General features: G+C 40.8%; 2 protein-coding genes across 2 annotated transcripts in view; one reads left to right on the top strand and one right to left on the bottom strand.

The window, feature by feature from the left end:
* Positions 1 to 270: 270 nt before the first annotated feature.
* LOC310846622 (uricase-like) overlaps positions 271 to 21,393 on the top strand; it is a 36,560-nt gene continuing 15,437 nt past the window's right edge. The window contains exon 1 of the mRNA XM_083743547.1: positions 271 to 867. Within this exon, the coding sequence (XP_083599673.1) occupies positions 820 to 867 (48 nt within the window). The 5' untranslated portion in view covers positions 271 to 819. The remainder of the gene's footprint in view (positions 868 to 21,393) is intronic.
* DNASE2B (deoxyribonuclease 2 beta) lies at positions 5,192 to 21,016 on the bottom strand. The gene is made up of 6 exons (XM_083743520.1): positions 20,874 to 21,016; positions 17,097 to 17,274; positions 12,213 to 12,294; positions 10,816 to 10,977; positions 8,488 to 8,688; positions 5,192 to 7,773 (listed from the first exon to the last, which is right to left on the bottom strand). The coding sequence occupies exons 1-6, from the start codon at positions 20,981 to 20,983 to the stop codon at positions 7,394 to 7,396; spliced, it is 1,113 nt and encodes a 370-aa protein (XP_083599646.1). The 5' UTR covers positions 20,984 to 21,016; the 3' UTR covers positions 5,192 to 7,393.

The following is a 21,393-nucleotide window of genomic DNA, read 5'->3' as shown; positions in this document are numbered from 1 at the left end:
TTAAAAACTTCCCTATACAGGGTTGCCTTCAGGTGTCTTCTAAAGGTTGTGTAGTTACATATCTCCTTGGCTTGGTTGTGGGCGTGTGTGTGTGTCACACATAACTCCATACCCTCCAACATTTATCTGATGAAAATAGGGTCATTCTGTGATCAAATCAGAAACCAGTAAAGCTTCTGTAGATCTGGGACTGTCCCTGGAAAATAGGGGCACTTGAAGGATCTGCATATACACTGATGGATAATGGTGCTTATGCTCCATACCCATATACCCCTCACTGCTACTTGGCACCAACTTTTTTGTAAAGGTAATTTCTGTAGCAAAAGACACTCCCAGCCCCATAACCACTGTTGAGAAAACATGGCAACCCTAGACTCGATAATGTGGAAATTGGCCTTCTTTTAGCTATGTTGTATAGTGCCAATTGATTTTAAATTAGCATCTTGCCCTCGGATTTATTTATTTATTTCAATCCGGAATTGCTCAGTCTTTGAAGTCCTGTTACCATTAAGTTTGAAGGTAAACTCCCATTGTTTTAAATATGAGTGGCAGGATTCATCCCTTTGCCTCTCTGCTCCCTTTGTTGTCACGGATAGATTCCTTCATTAAAATTTCTGCCCGAGGCAGAAAAAAAGAAGAAATGCAGCGCTAGTGAATAAGTGCTGCAATATTTACATCTGTCAAGCCAACCCCTCAATCATCGCTCCACCTTACATATTATGAAGACGACACTTTTTATAAAGCACCGGCAGCAGCTGCCGCAGCCAGAAGATAATTTGAGTTGCTATTACTTTCCTGAGCCATCTCCAAGAGTCAAGAATGCAGAGACCTACAGTGTGTCAGAGACCTACTTCGTGCCACCTTACTGTAAGTCGGATCTCGTTCTTAAAAAGCTTTGTGCCTTAGCACATCGCTAAGGACAGGCATCTCAGATGAACATAGATGAACATGCTATTGTAGGCAGATTTTACAGTCAGTGTTTGAATCACGGGGTGTGTGTGGTGTTTGTTTGTGTGTGTGTGTGTGTGTGTGTGTGGATGTAAACGTCTTTAGGGAAAGCACTGGGGATAATGGGGAGTGCTAAATAAAAGGGAAATTCTGTTTATGGCACTGAGGAAAGTTCTAAATGAAAGATGTGTGAATGTAGCCACCAGCTTGAAAAAAGGATATGGCACCAAACACACATAATCCTATTTCCTTGATGTCTAAAATTCTATTTCCTAGTCTTCAAGTGACCGAGCCTTTCATAGGCAGAATGTTTTGAGTAGTACTTTCTTAATGATGCCAAACTGCTTATACTGGAACACTCTCCATTCAAGTTCTGCAGATGCCTGTGAAATTAAATTCACACTACAGAGGTTTTAATGGATTATCTAGCTTGTCAATCTCTTACCTAGTGTATTTTTACACCATGATAATTAATGAAATCAGTTTCAGTTTCATGTTCTGTGTTCATAATGTTTGGCTTCTACGCACTGGAGTTTCGGATATATTTCTTAAAAATGTTTCTATTGAACATTTTTAGCATGATTACAAAGACCATGTAAACAAAACTATAACCAACTGAAAGATCTTGATGAAAGATAGTGAGTTAGAATCACAGCAGGAGTTTTTCAGACTTGTTTGAAGCATATTGAACATACTAGCTAGATAGTATTTGTATGGAAAGAATCTTTACTGACCTGTGAAATGTGACAGAGAGGAATCTGGTTTGACCAAATCTATGGGATAGGTCCATTTGCCATGTTCTCTTTCCTAACAACATTAATCGTTAGGTACCAAGACTGCATTGATTCTGGTAATTTCCACTGGTGGTCTAGTTCATTGCAAGCGGCTATGAATTAGTACACACTTGATATAAGAGATCCTTCTTTTTATTATCAAATGCAGTCAAAAGAGAAAGCTTGGAGTCAGACAGGGAGCATATTTTGATTTCCGTTTTTGGAGTAAAATTGTGTTCGGAGAACTAGGCAACTACTTCATCACTCTGCTATGCGTGACAGAGAGAAATTTTCACTTTATATTGTAATCTACAGCAAGGAGGATGTGTTTTGTAGACATAATAAATGTCAGACTAGCAATAGGGACTGTGGTGGATGAGTTTCAGGGTGTTTTATCTCTAATGCTCTCTGGAACAGATTTAAGTGTTTGAACTATGGTGAAATTGGGGTCAGTGTATGATGTTCAGGAGGAAAAGACAACATGGTTAATAGAATTATGCATTCAATGGATTGAGTGGACAGATATATTTTTCTCCCTTTCTCTTAGTACTAGAACTCAGGGTCACCCAATGATGTGGACTGGAAGTAGATTCAGAAAGGACAAATGGGGTACTGTATCATTCAGTGTACAGTGGTACCTCAGGTTACATACGCTTCTGGTTACATACGCTTCAGGTTACAGACTCCGCTAACCCAGAAATAGTGCTTCAGGTTAAGAACTTTGCTTCAGGATGAGAACAGAAATCGTGCTCCGGCGGCGTGGCAGCAGTGGGAGGCCCCATTAGCTAAAGTGGTGCTTCAGGTTAAGAACAGTTTCAGGTTACGAATGGACCTCCAGAACAAATTAAGTACTTAACCCGAGGTACCACTGTATAATTAACTTTTGGTGATGGCCACCACACTAGATTGATTTTAAAACAGGTTAAATTATTTCACAGAGGACAAGTCTGTCCATGACTATTATGTATGCAGAGGCAGTCTAATTCTGAAAATCAGAGGATGGGTGCATACAATGGGAAAGCTATAAGGGTTTCTTGGGAGAACCTGGGCAGCAACTGGGGGAACTTTCTGTAGTAAGATTATCTGATCTGGTACAACTCCTGTTATGCAAGTCTACCAGGAAAAAATTCCAATCATCATATGCTATCCGAGTTATTTCTTCACTCTCTAAGGCCGCGTCCTCAGCACATTTACTCAGCAGTAATTGTCCTGTTGATCTCAAGTGGTAAGCATAAGTAAGGGCGAATGTCACAGACATTTCCCAGAGATTGGAAGAGATAAAAAAATGTGTGCTTTCCCATTGAATACACAGCAAAAAACATGTGGCATTGCCTCTTAGACATCTTTGTCTGCTTCTGTTCAAGAATCTCCCTCTTCTTTTCAATATTTTGTTGAAGGCTTTGTGTATCACTGTGTGTTGATCCTCCCCTCCCTGTTTTATTTCCAAATCTCCAAGTCAGATGTGCTACGAGACAGTAAGCTATCACATTTTAGCTGTGTAAAATGGAACTGGTGTTTAACATATGACTCAAGATTTGTTGTTATGGAAGATGGTGAGGAAGCACGGAAAAGAGTTGCCCTCAAATGAAATGGATTTTGGAATGTAGGGCGTGCCTGTGAAATATATAGTAATTTTCTAAACTTGTAGAACCATATTCGGTCATTGGTCTCTGCGAGAGAAAGGCCTCTGTGTAAATACAGTTTCCAGATGTGGGGAATCTTTGCCGAAGCCCAATTCCTCACCCCTTTTGCTGTTCGAAATTCCAGTAAGTCTTCCAAATTTCACAGCATAAAATGTTGGTAGAACTATCATCTGCGTGTTGGTTTTAAAAGTGTAGGTATAAGCTACAGTTCAGTAAAAGTGGTAAGTTATCAGTTGTAAGAAACATGTATTACAGCTTTTATTTTAAGAGACAGACAGATTGACCAAGTACAGCTGTTTTGTGTGCGGCCACTTCCAAACCCTATACTGTGGTTAATTTAAACCCAGCTTCATAAACGATGGTTTGGAGCTGTCTTGTTTCAAGATAAGAAAGCAACAACAACACAGTTTGTCAAGGCTGAACAATATGACAAACTGTGGCTAATAAATAATGAAAACAAATTCTGTATGGCCTCATCAGAGGAGGAGGGTGTCTGAGTCCTAGAGAGACTAGATTCATTTCCATCATGATAAACCATTGTTTATCACGATGTCCAAACTCAGTCAGTGACTATAGTCCAAGATCATGCACTGAGTTCATGGCTGAAGCAGGGATTGTCAAGAGAGGCAGGAAAGGGATTATCCCAGAAGTAAATCTAATAATTTATTACACCACACAATTGTCATTTATAGCTCCTAACAGCCTAGGAGCTCCTAACAGCCCAGGGGGATCTACTGCCAGGAACATTTCCTGAAAATTGCAACCTTAACCAGAAATTTAGTTCTTAAACTGTGCATGCTGTGCATATGGTATTAGTTCTTCCTTGGAAATCTGGCTTTGTATGCTTGTTTGTGGTCATCATTCTGAGAATGGTTGACATTGCTTTGCAATATTCTACACTTAACCCAGTGTGGCAGCACTAGACTCTGAAGCAGATGTTCTTTGGTTTGTAGAGGAGGATCTATCACAGACAGCAAAAAGCCCAACATCTGCTGGTGTGTTGGATTAGGGGTGCAGATGCTTCTTTTTTGTTTCCCTGAAAGACACTGCTTAAATGCCTACTGCCAGAGAGGGAACCAAACGGGTGGACAAAATAACCTGCCTGCTTGCAGTGACAAGAAGTTCTCTTCAGTTGTGCCTTTTTGCTACACGTCCTATTCAAAATTTGCCAAGATTAGTCTGGCGTGAATGAGGAAGCAGGAATTCTGCCAGACTCCTCCTTCCCTGCCACTTACAGTTATGGCAAAGGATGCATTTATTCTGAAACACATTGTGCAACAAACAAGAGCGCTGCCTTCAGATCTTTACTAATTACTAGCCTTCGTTTTATTGCAATGGTCTACTTTGTTCATTGCTCTGATTCAGTTGGGGTGGGGGCTGCCACGTTGCAATTGGAAAACGTGAAGCCACCTTTAAAGATGCAGATCAAACAGAAGGTGAGGCTGCTGTTCTTCCCCCTGTGTTCTTGTCTGCCCTCCCTGCAACAGGGCAAATATTCTCTGGGTTGCCTTCTGGTGACCTTAGCTTGAGTCAACGTAACCTATCTAAAGTGCTTATTTCCACCCAAGTTTTTGACCAAATCTTTAAGTTAGCTGTTTGTATGTGCTGCTTGACTCTAGGAACAAATATTTCATCCCTTTCACCTTGTCTCTCCAAGCTTTGTTCTTTGCGGAAGCCAATTTGGAGCTACGATCTGGACCTTAATCATGGTTGCAATTAGGCATCCACCAGCTTCTCCAAGCAAAGAGCAATCACCGTCACATACTGAAGCTTGTCCTCTTAGCAGTTCACAAGTTTGAAACCAATAAGACACAAATGCAACCAAAATGCCAAAGGATCAATCTTTTTTAAAATTTATTCAACAAAATGTATATATGCCACTTGATTATAAGAAAGCTTCTGAGCGGTTTACCAAAACCAACTTCCAGTGCAAAGATCAGGCTGCGTTTAACTTCTCGCATTTCAGAAAGAGTGGATGTTTCTGGAAGTGTGATAATGACAGGATCGCCTTTCAGTGCAAACTGAATTGAATCATCTTCCTCATCACTAATCGGGAAGGAAGGGTAACTACCCATACTTTCCCATTATATAGGAATATGGACATTATGCAGGGACGTGGTTATAAGCCCTGATACCCCACCTCTCAATACAAAGACCTTCAGCTCAAAAACCTCCTTATATGCTTTTTTGCTCTTGCTTTAATATTTCTGAAAGTGAAAAGGGAAGCCTTTGCTCAATCCTTGCAGTTGCTGAGTGCAACTTTATTGTAATTCCCTCTCTCCCACCCTGACATCACCCCTGCCCCCTCCAAGTAGAGACATTGTCAAGAGTCAAGAATTCATTGTCAAGAATTCATGCACATACTGTAAAGCACTACTATTGGAACCCAAGTTTATCCATGACACAGCTGCAGGGGATATGCTAACTCAAATTTACAGGCATCTTAATGCTTTGCAATTTGCAACATTAGAAGCAGAGGCCCAAACTGTTGACTTGGTTGAACCTAGATCTTCTGAGTGCTGATTCTTTCAGTGCAATCCTTTACACGCCTGATCAGACATTTAATGAGTCTTACTCCCAGCTAAGTAGGTATAGACAGGCTTACAGTCTTCGTTATTGGTTTGGATTTTTAAAAATTGCTTTTCAACCCTTGTGGCTCATAAGGTGTCTCGCAATAATCATAACAAAGCAGTTGTAATATCAGTCAAAACAACAATTACTTCTAAAGCTACAACTAACATTACACAACAAGAGAAAGCAGAAGAGGAAACAGCAGAAGAGAAAGCAGAAGAGGGCCAGAATGTGCCAATTTGACCTATAGGAGGAGAGAATACCATCATTTGCGGGGGAAACCACTGGAAAAGCCCTGCTTCTGATTGGTGACAAACATCCTGACTGATAAAACATTTTGCTAAATCATATGGGGTACCATGCACCAGCTCTTAGGGGCTGAGGTACTTTCACACCCCTGGTTCTTTAGGGGTCTGGGCCCCCTCAGTGTTCAGAAGGTGTTTGGCCCCGCTCCCCTGGCTCTACACGACGTCACGCATGTTACCTCAAGACATTGCGTTTGGTCCCCTCAGTCATCTTGAGAAGATGGGTACTAAGACCCAGGTACAAAAGAACTATTAAGTATAGGGGTTAGGCCACATTCCCCTTTAAAATACACTTTAGGGGTGGGAGAATCTGTTAATTCTGAGCACTCTCAGTTTCTTATTTTTTCCAATATAAATTCAGTTTTCTACATCTCCACATTGGTTTGTGATATACGTGTATATATAAACCCTGAAAATTCATCAGCACTTCAGTGTAGATTTCTCCAAATACATACATTTTTGCAAAGTAATTTTGCCAAATATAAAGCATTCATGTACGTCCCACCCCCACTAGTAAATGGCTGGGAAACTGTGTTGCAAAATCCAGGCGCTTACTAATTGCAAAAGATGGCTGTGTTTCAGTTTTCGTATTGTTTCAGGAAGTGTGGATGTGGTAGTTTGGCCTTTAAATGCAAACTGAATCAAATTTTATCCCCCTTTCCAATTCAGCAGGTTTTCTCTTTCAGGAGTATTTGTGAGAAGCAGTTCTGAAACTGCACTTAAAACAACACTGTCCTCCTTCTTTTACATAACTGGTAGGCATGCTAGGTTCATAAACCCAACCTGTGTTTTTAGTCACTTCAAGCTTAAAAACAAACCCAAATTATATACCAAGGAAGCCCACATGCTTCACTAACATTATCTCTCCAATTTTGCTCTAAGAACCAATTATCTAAATCATACAGGCCTGCTTGAAGTTACATAATATCTAATTCTGATATTAGGGTATTTTACAGAATACAAAGTCCTTAGAAAAGACTGGAGAATGTAGGAGTAAAAAAAGAAAGTAGATGTGATCTTCCAGGACAGGCACGAAAAACCAGCCTGTTTCCTGAAATCATGCCCAAGCCTCTTTTTGTTTCTCCAAAGCCATGAGGACCAGAAATGTTTCTTTTTTAAGAAAGAAGGAAAAATTACACTTTTCAGGAAGGACCTAGAGGCCAGAGGTCTGTGCTGCATGTGTAAATTCCTGAAACTCACGGCAATCATAATAATGGAGAACCAATGCCCTGAAAGCCATGTAAATATGCGGATTCTGGGTGCAAACGAAGCCACCACTTCTCTTAGCCTGTTGAGGGGAATAATTTAGGTCTCCGACGCATGTCCATTGGTCTTCAGGGCGCGAAGAAACGCACCACTTAGAATGGTCGTAATAGGATGAGAATGAGGAGTTCCATGGTGTGCCAACAAGGTTTACATTGTAGACGTGGTAAGGAAGGGAGCAATTGGAGAACAGTCGGTGTCCCTTGCGCTGCCAGGATTCCACCAGGAAGTTTGTTTGCAGTTTCTGAGCCATCCAGGCTATGTAGATATCTGGCAAATAAGGAGTTGGGGGCAAGTGAGAAATTGTCACTGGCTTTGCTTCTTAAATTGACTCCATTAGGGCTAATGTTTGTATACTTCATTTCAGTTTGCCACTGAGGGAAGAGAATGCTGGACTAGGCAGGCCTCTGGTCTGATCCAGCATGGCTTTGAAGTTTTTAAGTGGCAAATAAACTCTCCCTGCTTCTCTGTCTCTTTTTCTTATTCAGCTGACATTCAGTATCTTATGGCTTTCTGTGAGAACTGGGCATACTCAGTACTCATTAGGCTAGTTTGAAGGAAGGTCACCCCCACCCCACTTTGGTTTCAATTTCATTTTGTTTTATTTCGTTTCATTCTCAATGGCTCCAGTCTTGTCCACAAGGGGACCCTGGAGTTTCCTGTTAGAGGGACTTACATTTTTTGAAGGACCTCTAGATGTTTGTAATGATTAAGGCCCCGGTTGTTCAGTTTTGATTAAGGTGTTACAGTGTTCAGATTTGGGTTGCATCCTCACTGCCATTATCACAATTTTTCTGCCCTCAGCGGGAGGTGAATTATTATCCATCCCTTTGTTATTACGGATATGCAAATATATAGATATACTGCTAAATGTTTCTAAGACGTCCAGTAGTTGATGCATCAGGTTTCCTGTCACGAATCCCCTCAAAGCCCCCTCCTCCCCCATTTCCACAAAAGTAATAACTTCATGATAGATATTCTTACCTTCGTGATCATACCGTGTTTTAGCAAAGTTGAAAAGAATTTCTCCCTGGGCTGACTGAAGCTTGATAAGGCTTTGATTTGAAGGAACTGAAGGCAGCTGTGCTCCTGCACACATTGTTTGCAAGTTGAGGAGCTCTGCTTGAAAGGGCTTTGGGATGGAACAGTTGTAGGCATTTGGGTTGTAGAATAACAATTGCTTATCTGAAGAAAATGGAAAAACAAAAGCTATGTTTAAAAGAAAAAATCAGGGAAAGTGCTAAATACTGTCCTGGTTTTGAAGAACGTATGTAAGCAGCATTGGTACAAGGAATTTTTTTGAGAGGATGTAGGCAGGATCTATTACACACCCATCTGATTCCTGAGTTTCTAGAATGAATTGTTTTCTGCTTTACACTTTTGCATGCAGCGCTGTTTCCACACTGCTGCAGTTCTTCCTCTGCCAAAAACTACGTTATTTGTCTTGTTGTTCCCTTGTCATTACTTTATTCCACTCCATACGCTTCAATGCACCGAAAACATGGTGGAAATTGAGAGAAGGGTATAATCAATCATATATCCTTTGCAGACTTAAAGAAACAACAGCCAATGCCTATCATATTCCATGGGTGAACACTAGTTTCAGCCCACTGATTCCTTGTTCCTGTGCCCAGCAGATTCGTGTGATCTTGCAACCCATACAGCTAGCATAGTCTTATACCTCTCCTAGCAGAAATGTCAACATGGACCTCTCCCCTGACACTGTCCCAGGAACATCAAGGAAAGTTCTCCTCATCCCCTGCTTAGTGCTTGTGTGAAAGTTGATGCTCCTGAGAGTCTTTGAGCAGATATGGTTCATCTTTAGCCATAGATTCTGCTTCTGGTCTGTGCTTCACCCAGGATCAGGTGATTATGTTGCCCAAACATAGGCATGTTCATTCAGAAAAAACTTGGAAAAGATGTAGACCAAATTTTGAGCTGCAATTCCATACACACTGACCTGGGAGTAAGTCCCATTTAATTCACTTCTCAGTAGGTATCTATATGATGATAACAACAACAACAACAACAACAACAACAACAACAACAACAACATAGCATCTCCATACTTTGGAATCTGAGTGGGAAACTGTTAACAGTTTGAGACAGACACCTTAGATTTGCAGAAATGCAGCTTATTCCATGTGGAATTGAGAATCAGCAAATATAAAACACTGAAAAAGTTTCCTTTTTTCAAAAAGTCACCTTTTAAAGTAACTGCACACATGCATGCATGCTGGAAATAAGAAAAAGGTGTTGCAATGGCTGCTCTGGGACTTGAAAAAGGTTCTAGCTTTCATGGTTGCCAAGGCTAGTTTGAACACCCAAAGAGCAATAAGTCTATGTCCCTAAAACCAAAAACAATGTAACAAAAACCCATTTGATTTCAATATTTGTGATAAAGGTTGTAATCGTAAGCAAACATATTAAGTATGGCTACATTGCTGAAATCTGTTTCTTTGTAGCTGAATATGTTTTTGAGTTGAGAGAAAAGGCAATACTTGAACTTTTAGGATTGCAGCCTTAATCTCACACTTACAGTTCAGATGTGTATTAGTCACATTAGTCCTTCAAAAATCAAGGTAATGGCTCATCTCTGAACTCTAAACACATTCGGTTGCAAAACATTCAATTTCTGGGACACTTAATATGCGTGCTTCGACTTACATCCTTATATCCATGTGTCCTTTGTTCTTATGCCTGGATAGCTCAGTTGGTTAGAACTGATAATGCCAAGGTTGCAGGTTTGATCCCCGTATGGGACAACTGCATATTCCTGCTTTGCAGCGGATTGGACTAGATGATGCTCAGGGTGTCTTCCAACTGTACAATTCTATGAATCACAACCATTGAATAGATCTGTGTTTCTGGACATACAGTACTTACTGCTCTTAGCGTTAAGCCTTTGTAAACTTTTTCCAGCCCTAGAACAACCATTTTGTAACTCTTTTCATTGGAGCTGAGATTAAGACTGCTGTTTCAAAAGCTCTTCCTAGGGGACAAGGCCCATTTGACTTCCAAGTCAGCATGCCCAGCTAATGATTATAATTTGCCACATGCATGAAAATGGTATGCCAAATTCGTTGAGGCCTGCGGTCAATGTGTGTCGGCACATGAGCCTTGGCACTTAGCAAGTTTCACATTCTTGATTCAAAACTTGAAGTGCTACCAATTACGATTTAAGATGACCGTCCTGCAAGTTTCAAAACAAGCCATACATACATAAGGCACATCTAAGGTAACAAACACCGGCAGCCAGAAACTCATCTAGACATGTTTGCGCTCACTTTCTAGACAGTAAGCTATCATTACCTATTTCCGCAAACTGCTCATATCGGAATGTTATGCAGATTGCTATCTGCCCATTGAACTTTCCCGTGCGTGGATATCCATAGCCGTCCTCGGGAAATGGAGGGAATTCGGGAATACTGTGTATAACCCAGAAACCTTGGGACTGGTCCAAGAGCAAAAACCCTGTCATTAATAAAGGAAGAAAAATGCAAGGAACTGTGTCATCGTGGGAATTTTCATGAACATAAAAGTCAAAAGCCTCTCTCCATTTGCATTATCCCAGTTAAATAATTTAATGGTCTGACTAATACACAGGAATGTGGCTTGGAATCACTTTTCCCAGCACGGGATCCTTCTATTCACCCAGCACAGTCTCACACATGTCTTCCACACAGTCAACGGTGACAGTGTCTGCCTAGAAAAAAGGTACCAGCAACTCACTCATTTTCTCAGCGGATTCTGAAAGTTCTGGGGTCAAACTGGACATGATGTGAAAGTTCGGCAACCAGGATCTCTAACTGGGGAAGTGGCCAATAGGGAAAGGGGTGCTTAACCCTTTCCTTCTGTACTTCTGGGCAAAGCTAATAGCAAGAAAACTTCAAAGAGGAATGCATTAAACACCTTCTTCCCAAGGGCCACTTTCCTGATAGCTGAAGTTACTAATTAGTTCAAAATCTACCCGCAACAGCCTACTGGCCATTGTAATCAAGGATTTCTCCACATTTTGTGACAAGTTTGGCCAAGATCCCAGCGTATGACTTTGCAGAAGTTGATTATCCCTCTCTAGAATAGTTTTTAAAAAATCTTCTTTCCTCACTGCAGAAAGTATTTCAGCATTTGCCTTAAGGGGAGGATATGCACGACCTTTTAAATGTGGAGAAATGTGGATTGCTAGATATAGAGCAATTAGACGTGGAGTCATCAAGACTAAATCTGTGGGGAAATAGCCATTTCTTCAGTATAGGTTCAGATTGCCAAATTTTACACACTTAACTTTCTGCTACCGCCAAACAGCTTCCCAAAAGAGTTCAGCTCCAGAATGGCATATGGGTGGCAAGTTCTGCTCTGGGGTCACCCAGATACGAGGGTGCAGAAGTCACTCTCTGTCCAGGAATTCATATTTCATATTCAGTATGAAATATGAATCCATTCAGTATGACCAAATCATTTGCTTACGTATATCCTTCTATTTTGTTCAGGAGGTTGAATACATTTCTTTCCTTTTATAATTTTTTTTGGTGGCGGAGATGAAGGTTTTCATCCTTGAAAGTGCTTTCCCATTCAGAATGGCCATTACACCGATTTCCCACTTCAACTCCCTCACATAGCAAGGAAGGTGTGCAGGGCATTGTGTGGTTTTCTGGACCCCTACTCATCTGTAGCAGGTGGAAACGGGCCCAAAAGCCACTTGATAATACCTTTAGAATGTCCATGTGTCCAGCTGTAATTCATTTTGTTAGGTGGTCCATCATTATATATCACATAGGCAGTGCTGTTTTCCTAAACAGACAGACACCAGTCTATTAAATATGTTATTTAAGGAAACATGATTCTAAAAAGCAACACTCTCCTTATCATTGACACAAGAGGGTCCTTCGCCACTGGTCTGAAACCAAAGGCACAATCTAGATACACAGCTATAAATCACCTCTAGTGTTGTAAAAAGTAGGGATGCTGGGAAATACCAAAGAAAACAGAAATTGAAGCAGAAATTCTTACATCCCTAGCGAGCAGTCACATTGGCCCACAGCCTATGCTATTAAAATTACCCTCCTACAAAATTACCCTTTGTACAGAGTGAACTTTTTGCATTGCATTTTCTCCTGTGTGTTATAAGTGGATGCATAGCTCTAGTTTTAAAAAAACTTAATTGTATTTAAATGTAGCTGCTGGAAAGATGGCAAGAAGCTAATACAATCTTGGCAGTCTGGCCAACTTTTTAAAATATATATTAATGCCTACTTATTTCAATATAATTAAGAACTCCTAGTAAAAAATGTTATTTGTAATGAATAGTAACAATCAATCATTAACTACATATTTAAATATACACACTACTTAGAAAACAGCTCCTAAGAGAATGCAAATTTAATAGCTTGTTGGTCACTTTAAAAAAAATCATAGATTCGGTTCTTAAAATGAGAACAGATAAGAAAATTAACTCATTCAACAAGGTGCACATCAAAAGACCAAGTTAGTAGTCTGTCCGACTTTACATTTTGCAGAATCCTTGCTTATGATAATCAAAAGAGAGCTTGCACCTGGTTTTTTGAGAAAGTTACCAAGCTAGAGAAACAAGCATACTTGCATTAAACATTTCAGACAGCATTCTCCCCAAGATGAGCGAATTCTCTGCCTCACACCCAATACTCTAGGAGAAAAGCATTTTTTTGACACATGGATACTTCTGTGTGCATCTGTGTGTTTCAGGGTTAGTAGCATTCACAGATTTGGGACCAAACAATGTGGAAATTAGCTGTGATGCTAATCCTTCCTGTTAATTATTAAAAAGAAACCCAGTGTAGTATAGCTAAATGCCTGTAGACATAGGTTTCTGGGAGGACAACCACAAACCTAGCTTTCTCAGTGCTCTTTCATGGCAAAAGTTCCCCTAAAAAATCTAAAAAATATGAGGACTAAGAGTGGGGATTCAGTTTTGCTTGTGTTTTAATGTAACACTAACTAATTTGCACTTCTCGACTCAATGCACAAACCAAAACAGAGTTATTCTTCAAAATTTGCACTTTTACAATTTTTCCAGTGCACTTCTCCAACCAAACTATGCATACGTATTATGGGAGAATGTTCATTAGATGCATACATGCAAAAAATATTTGGGGGAACTGCTTGCAAAAAATGTGCATATTTGTCAAAACAGCATACAAAATTAAGTTTATTAGGAGAAATCTGTACCCCAAAAAATTGACAAATTTTCACGAGGGTTTAATTCCTCTCCCTCCATGTGTGCAAATTGCTGCAGAAATCCCGAGAACTGAAAAACATGATGAATGAAGGATTTAAGATGAGAAACTAAAATGGACAAATTTGCCAATCCCTAATGAGGACTCACCTGTGTGCTGTTTTTTTTCTATGGCCGCTCAAGTCACCCTTTTACCTAGGGTAGCCATGTGCCCCACTTTCAGAGGACAACCCTCTGTTTGGTCATCATCTACTGAATGACCGTCTGGTTGTCCAGCAATGAACTTCAAGGATGGAGTGGACTGAGCAGGCACATAGGTCACTTAAGGACACTCTTCTCTACTACGGTGAGATAATTGCGTTTCTATTTCTATTTTACAATCATTTCTAAATTAGCACCTATAACCTGTAAATTAGCATGTGAACATCTTATGCAAAAATATGTCCTCTTTTGACCGTGTGTGGGTGTGTCACATTTCCATTTTGGGGGAGAGGTGCTTCAACAGAAAATGGTTATGCAGAAGAGGCGCCGAATGGGGCTCAACAGACTGTGAGAATGACATTAATTGACCTGTGTGAATCTAGATGGGCTAAGGTGCAATTCAGTGAGGAAATTAAAATTAATAACCTCTTATTAGTTGGGTTATGGGACACAGGTGCTGATATTACCTCAGTATCCAAGAAGCTATTACAACCTGGCCAAATTTTAGAAGGTTAATAATATTAATAATAATAATAATAATAATAATAATAATAATAATAATAATAATTTATACCCCACCCATCTGGCTGGGATTCCCCAGCCACTCTGGGTGACTTCTAACAAAAGATTAAAAATACATTAAAACATCAGTCATTAAAAACTCCCCTAAACAGGACTGCCTTCAGATGTCTTCTAAAAGTCAGATAGTTGTTTATTTCCTTGGCATTTGATGGGAGGGTGTTCCACAGGCCGGGCGCCACTACTGAGAAGGCCCTCTGCTTGGTTCCCTGTAACTTCACTTCTCACAGTGAGGGAACCCCCAGAAGGCCCTCGGTGCTGGATCTCGGTGTCCGGGTTGAACAATGGGGGTGGAGACGCTCCTTCAGGTATACTGGGCCAAGGCCATTCTGGATTAGTTGTGGTTTCCAGGTCACCTTCAAAGGTAGCCCCACATAGAGTGCATTGCAGTAGTCCAAGCAGGAGATAACTAGAGCATGCACTACTCTGGCGAGACAGTCCGCGGGCAGATAGGGTCTCAGCCTGCGTACCAGATAGAGCTGGTGGGCAGCTGCCCTGGACACAGATTTGATCTGTGCCTCCATGGAGAGCTGTGAGTCCAAAATGACTCCCAAGCTGTGCTCCTGCTCCTTCAGGTAAAGAGGTAAAGAGTTGATTGTAACTCCCTATGGGGGCCAAGCAGTAAAAACCAGTCTAGCCCAGGTGAATTGTGAATACAAAGATTTTAAAGTGTCCTTACCAGTTTTAGTACATAAAAATGGTATGTTTACACCTTGCCTTATAGACAACAATCTCATTTTAGACAGCATTTAGCTCAGCAGGCTAGTGAATTATCTAGCCCAGTTGTCCTCAACCTGTGGGTCCCCAGATGTTGTTGCTAGCTAGGGCTGATGGGAGTTGTAGTTCAACAACGTCTGGGGACCCACAGGTTGAGAAAGGCTGGCTAGCCAATGTGTTGAGCCTGTCACTGGAAATGCAAATCAATTTGATGAAGGTTGTGAGTCAACAGAAATTTCTTTGGCGAAGTCTGGTGAGAATACCATGACTTCTCCTTCACCCCTTCTTGATCATGACTTTAAGAAAGAACTGCTTAAGGACCCAAATTTAGAAGTATGTAGAAGTGCGGGAGAAAGAGTTGCTTTATAGACAGTTCTTTCCAAAGAGATCTGCCCCAGAGTTGATAGTGCCACAGACTACGGCAAGGATATCGGCAAATTAATATGGACCATGATACATCTATCAAATCAGCATTTATTACACATATGGGCTTGTATGAGTTCATTAACATGCCTTCTGGATTATGGAATGCTCCTAGGCCTTGATTAATTCTCTGCTCAATGGCATGTCTAACTTTCCTTGTGCCTATTTAGATGATATTGCAGTCTTTAGTAACTCCTGGGATGATCATTTGAAGCATGCACAGAGTGTTTTGGTCAAGATTCAACATGCCGATCTAATTTTGAATGTTTCGAAGTGCCAGTCTGCCTGAGGAGAGGTGGCATATCTTGGACACCTCGTGGGGAGTGGTCATATTAAGCCATTAGAGTCTAAAGCCCAAAGTATTCAGGACTGGCCAGTACCTAAGGCCAAACGTCAAATCCTGTCTTTCCTAGGCTTAATTGGGTTTTATAGGTGATTCATTACTGACTTTGCAATACCACTTGCTGATTTGTGTTAAAAATATCAACCTGACAATTGTATGGAACGATAGCTGTCAAAATGCTTTTAATGCCTTAAAACAAGCTTTGCTGCAGTCTCAATTGTTAACCGCACCTGATCAAAAGAAGCCTTTCGTAGTTCAGACTGACGCTTCAGTAGCTGGTCTTGGTGCCATCCTGCTTCAACATGGTGTTGAAGGTGAACTACGTCCTGTTGTATTTACCAGTAAGAAGTTATTGCCCAGAGAACGCAATTACGCTGCGGTTGAGAAGGAGTGTTTGGCTGTAGTATGGGCCCTTGATAAATTATGCTCTTACCGCTGGGGTCAATGGTTTACGATCGAAACAGATCATTCCTCGTTATGTTGGTCAGACAAGAGTAAACAATTCTAACCAAAAGCTTTTAAGGTGGAGTCTCACTCTTCGGGATTTTGATTTTGACATAGTTTATATTTGACATATAAAAGGAAGTGCTAATAAAGTTGTTGGCTGTTTATCTAGAATCTATGTGGATTATGAAGATTCAAGTTAATTTTAACTGGTGTATTTTAATGTTGCAGTATGTATTATGGATACAGTGGTACCTCAGGTTAAGTACTTAATTCGTTCCGGAGGTCCGTACTTGACCTGAAACTGTTCTTCACCTGAAGCACCACTTTGGCTAATGGGGCCTCCTGCTGCTGCCGTGCTGCCGGAGCCCGAGTTCTGTTCTCATCCTGAAGCAAATTTCTTAACCTGAAGCACTATTTCTGGGTTAGCAAAGTCTGTAACCTGAAGCGGATGTAACCTGAAGCGTATGTAACCTGAGGTACCACTGTATTTTTTATGTGTGTTTCCTGTTTTGTAACTTATTTGCTCGGTTCTCGTTGGTTGTTGAATGGTTATAGTAAATATATTGCTTGTGGTCCACACCCCTGCCCTAAATACTCTTACTGAGATTTCCCTCAGTACTTTTTTTTAGGGCCTTTCTGTCTGCTTCATTTGCTTTTGTAGTTATCACTTGCCTCGGACTTGTACGTTTGGTAGAGCTGCTGCAACGTTTGTCCCAGAGCACTTTCTGTCATGTTGACAAAATATTTGCTTGGTTTCCAAATCGGAGCCAAAGAATCCATAAACATGTATTCCAGCCCAGTTCCAGCCACATCGTGACTCATGTGCTTAGGGAATTTGTAAAGAACATACCTAGGGAAAAAATGTGTAGGGTTAAATTGGGAGTGCTTTAAGAAAAGGTTTGTTATGCATCAAAATTATACCTTAAAAACAAATTGTAGCTAATGATGCAAACATGGTCAGCTTTGGAAATTGTCAGTAGCTAATTATGTAAACGCGCCAGCTTGAAATGAGTTTTTCAGATGCACCTCGCTTGAACTTCAGGTATATCACTGCATTTGAAAGGGAATGGCTAAAATTCAGATGACAAGTTAATGGTCTGAATGCCTGTTGCACAGCCAGTTCTTACAATATTTCCTATTTTTCGATTAATTATATTTTCCCTGGAAGTTTGGACTTATATTTTGACATCCTGGTTTGCATGCTGTTACATTAAAATTGCATTGTGCTCTGGCCATTATAGCTATGTTGTGCCTTCATTACATGCTATTATATATAGTTGATTCCAATTATGACCTTGAAGAAACCACAGAGGGCTTGTGTGGGATGCTTTAACTGTGGCAGAAGTCTCAGACACTCCTGAATTACTCCAAGAAAGGTCAGAAGTGCCGGCTGCCACCAGAAAGCAGGGGAAATGCAGTTCCAAATGCCCCTCTGCTTAATTAAATGACCTGGGATCCACTGGGAATAACATTACCCTGTGGGTGGAATTCGATACAAATTCTACTCAAAGTAGACCCTTTGAAATGAACCAACATGACTAATTCAGCCATGACAAATAAATTGCATTAGCTGAATACAACCCAAACACCTGAACATTCTTAGAAGAATCAGGGAACTCTTGGTGCTGAAAAGGTGTGGTCTTTGTTAAACATCTCCACACCATGTACTGCTGTCTCTCCAGCTAAGTATGGGGGGAGTGGGGAGCAGTGGAGAGGACTGGCAGCAAGCACCCTATCTTTCCAAACTTAATACTTGCCTAAATAAAAGTTGTCTTTGTTTCTATATAATATGAAGTACAAGCCAACTTTAATAAAATATTGGGGTGGGGCAGGTAAGCCCCACCCCACATAATCCATCACAAGACATGGCACACACCATTTGAATGGCAATGCCCATCAACTTTGTGGAAGCCTGGTCCCCTTAAATATTGGGGGGGGGGATGAAGAGACCTGAGCCCCTAGGAGTTGGCTCCTATGAGTACAAGTAAGCTATGTCAGCTCCTTCATAATATTCACTAGACTGGTCACCTATGGAAAATGAGAAATTCATCCCAGCTACCAGGTTGCTTTTGTAAAGCAGAGATACCTTCTTTTAAAGGCTACATCAGAAATACCTAATGCAGATGCGTATGAGCAAATAGTCTAGTAAACCTTTTCTAGGCCAGAACTGGCCTATATATAGCGGCTTGTTTGTTCTGTGGCAAGTAAGTGTCATCTCCAAGTTGACCAGAGAGAAACTCTTTACAGTAGCTGGTTTTTTTAAAAAAATTATATACCACGGGCATACGGGCATTTAGGCATGTTAGGAGAGTTAAACTTTTGTGTGGGCTAGTATATAGTATACTTATTTGCAAGGCTGTTTCGTGAATGCAAACTAAAACCCACCAAGATCACATTGTGCATTAAATATTTCTGAGATTTTTAAAGAACCCATTTCCTATACAGTATATAAAAATGAGTTCATGTCAATTCACCTTGGAATTTCCATGGGTCTCAGAGAAACATTCTTTTTTAATCTACCCTACCAGATCACAACAATGCCCCATCACAATAGCTCGTGCTTTAAATGAGGATGCAAGCAGATTAATAATTAGTGAGGTTATGAAACACACCTGCTGAAACTTATTTCACCTTTCTGCTAAGAGTTGTCATTAGAAATTAATGCACCCTTTGCTTTTCTGCAAGGAGCAGTAGTTTTTCATGCAAGAGTTTCACTTCTGCTCTGCCCCTCGTTACTTCAAACCACACAAATGTGGAAGCCATAAATACTGTCAGTTTAAAACAGCCGGCTTGGGATTTTTAATTGTGTTTTGTTTTGCAAGATGGTGGTGGTGGGTTGTTCTTGTTTTTACAAAACTTAAAAGTCACACTGAAAGAAAATTTGGCCGTTTCTTCCTCCTACTTTGCATAGATGTACACAAAGTCAATGGAGCTTAGCTGAGAACCTAACTACAATGCCTGGTTAGGAATGAGATTGTGAGCTCTAAAATACTAAATATTAGCCCGGGGGGGCACTGCAGTGTGCAGGGAGCATAGTGTTAAGCCTTCCCTCCCCAGCAGCAATCCTGGTACTCCCACCCCCTGCATATTTCAATTAGTGCAGTGGTACCTTGGTTCTCAAAATTAATCGGTTCCGGAAGTCAGTTCCAAAACCAAAGCGTTCCAAAACCAAGGCACGCTTTCCCATAGAAAGTAATGCAAAATGGATCAATCTGTTCCAGACTTTTAAAAATAACCCCTAAAACATCCATTTAACATGAATTTTAATATCTAACGAGACCATTGACCCATATAATGAAAGCAATAAACAATGTACTGCAGTCACACAATCAATCAATAAGTAGCTGAACTGGGTTCCACACAGTCACAAAAACAAAACAAAAAGAGCCACAAAAGCAAAAACACAAAATAAATAGCAGAAACAGAACAGACCTCAGCGTGACAATCAAAACGGAAGTGTGGCACTTCAGTTGCAAGGATAACACTCAAAATGGAGCACATTCGGCTTCCGAAAAAAGTTTGCAAACACTTACTTCCGGGTTTGCAGTGTTTGGGTTCCAAGTTGTTTGAGTACCAAGGAGTTTGAGAATCAAGGTACCACTGTATTAGGAAAATCCCCCCATTGCCAGTTGGGCTCTGTATGAGTAACAACATGTCTTTCAAAAAAAAAAGGATCTGCAAATGTGGACCTAGAGTCAGCAGATTTAAATGAACGTTGGAGACTGAATTTCAACAGCACATGCAATCATCGCCGAAAGACTTTCTGCAACAGTTGACAGTACCGTCTCCACAGGTGTAGAACAAGCAATTCGTTTCTCCTATCTGTCAGCTTTCACATACTGATATGCCTAGCTGCAAAATGAGCCTTGATTAACAAAGCAGATGATGTGCTTCAGGGATCCAGATTGTGTCACCATGCTAAGGCTGTCATACGAGGAGACAGCTCACTCCCCAAGATAGTTATGCGAGAGATATTTCTGAAGAACAAGATTGAAATGGAGACATTATGAAATAGCTGCCTGCTGCCTCCTCCCTAGTCAGCCCTGTACTGCTGGATAAGAGAGGGAGGGAGAAGGAAGGGAAACACTTCCACAATGAGATGCAAGTTTGGCATACGTGCTATTCTTACTGCTCTTGTTTCCCTGAGGCTTGGAATTGTAATGCATAATCATTTTCTCTCTTGATCAAAAGAAACAAGCCCTCTGTGAATCAATGGCTGTTTTGCAATTAGTCATAATGCGATGATGTGCATAAATTGCGCAGAAAACTAATCAGATTTCAGTAGCTTACATTTCATTTTCTGGAGGTATAGTTCAAAGGCAACTTTAACAGCCTCTGATATTAATTTGCTAATTATTTTCTCTTAGAGTTGAGTGTTGGAGCTTCATGTTGTCCCATATATATATGGGACTTGCCTCGGCTTCCTTCAAACCCAGCTGTTTTACCTACCAGTCCACTGGCTTGCCGTCATCATTTATGCAGGAAATTTGAGATGCCCACAGGGGCAGGGCAGTACCAAAGAACAGCAAAGATATGCTCCATAAAATTCTGACAGTCATCTTGGCTCCATCAGCAGATCGCAAAAGGGGAAACTGGCAAGACGATTTAAGCTTATCTGAAGCTCGCTGGTCTCCTTCCATTCAATTCAGTTTCGTTTTACAGTCAGCCGTCAGAGCAGTGAAACTACCACAGCAAAAATTGGCACACTGTCACTCACGGTATAGTATACAGTATGAGTGGGCAGATGGCAGGCTTGTGAGAATGATCTACCTTTTCGTTTGTTTTTTAACTAGATCACTAAGATCTACCCAATGGGACCAAGTGTTTGTATACAGTATAGAGATATACACTTAGAATTAAAAAAGGGTCATGCTTAGTCCAGGATTTCCCCGCCCCCCATTACCAGAAATGAGTGCTCTCAGCCTTTTCACACAAAACTCTAATCCCCGTTTTCCAATCCCCGAGTTTT

Source organism: Podarcis gaigeae (genome assembly GCF_964106915.1).
Source record: "Podarcis gaigeae genome assembly, chromosome: 6".
NCBI lineage: Eukaryota > Metazoa > Chordata > Lepidosauria > Squamata > Lacertidae > Podarcis > Podarcis gaigeae.
This window is presented reverse-complemented; position numbering and strand designations above follow the sequence as displayed.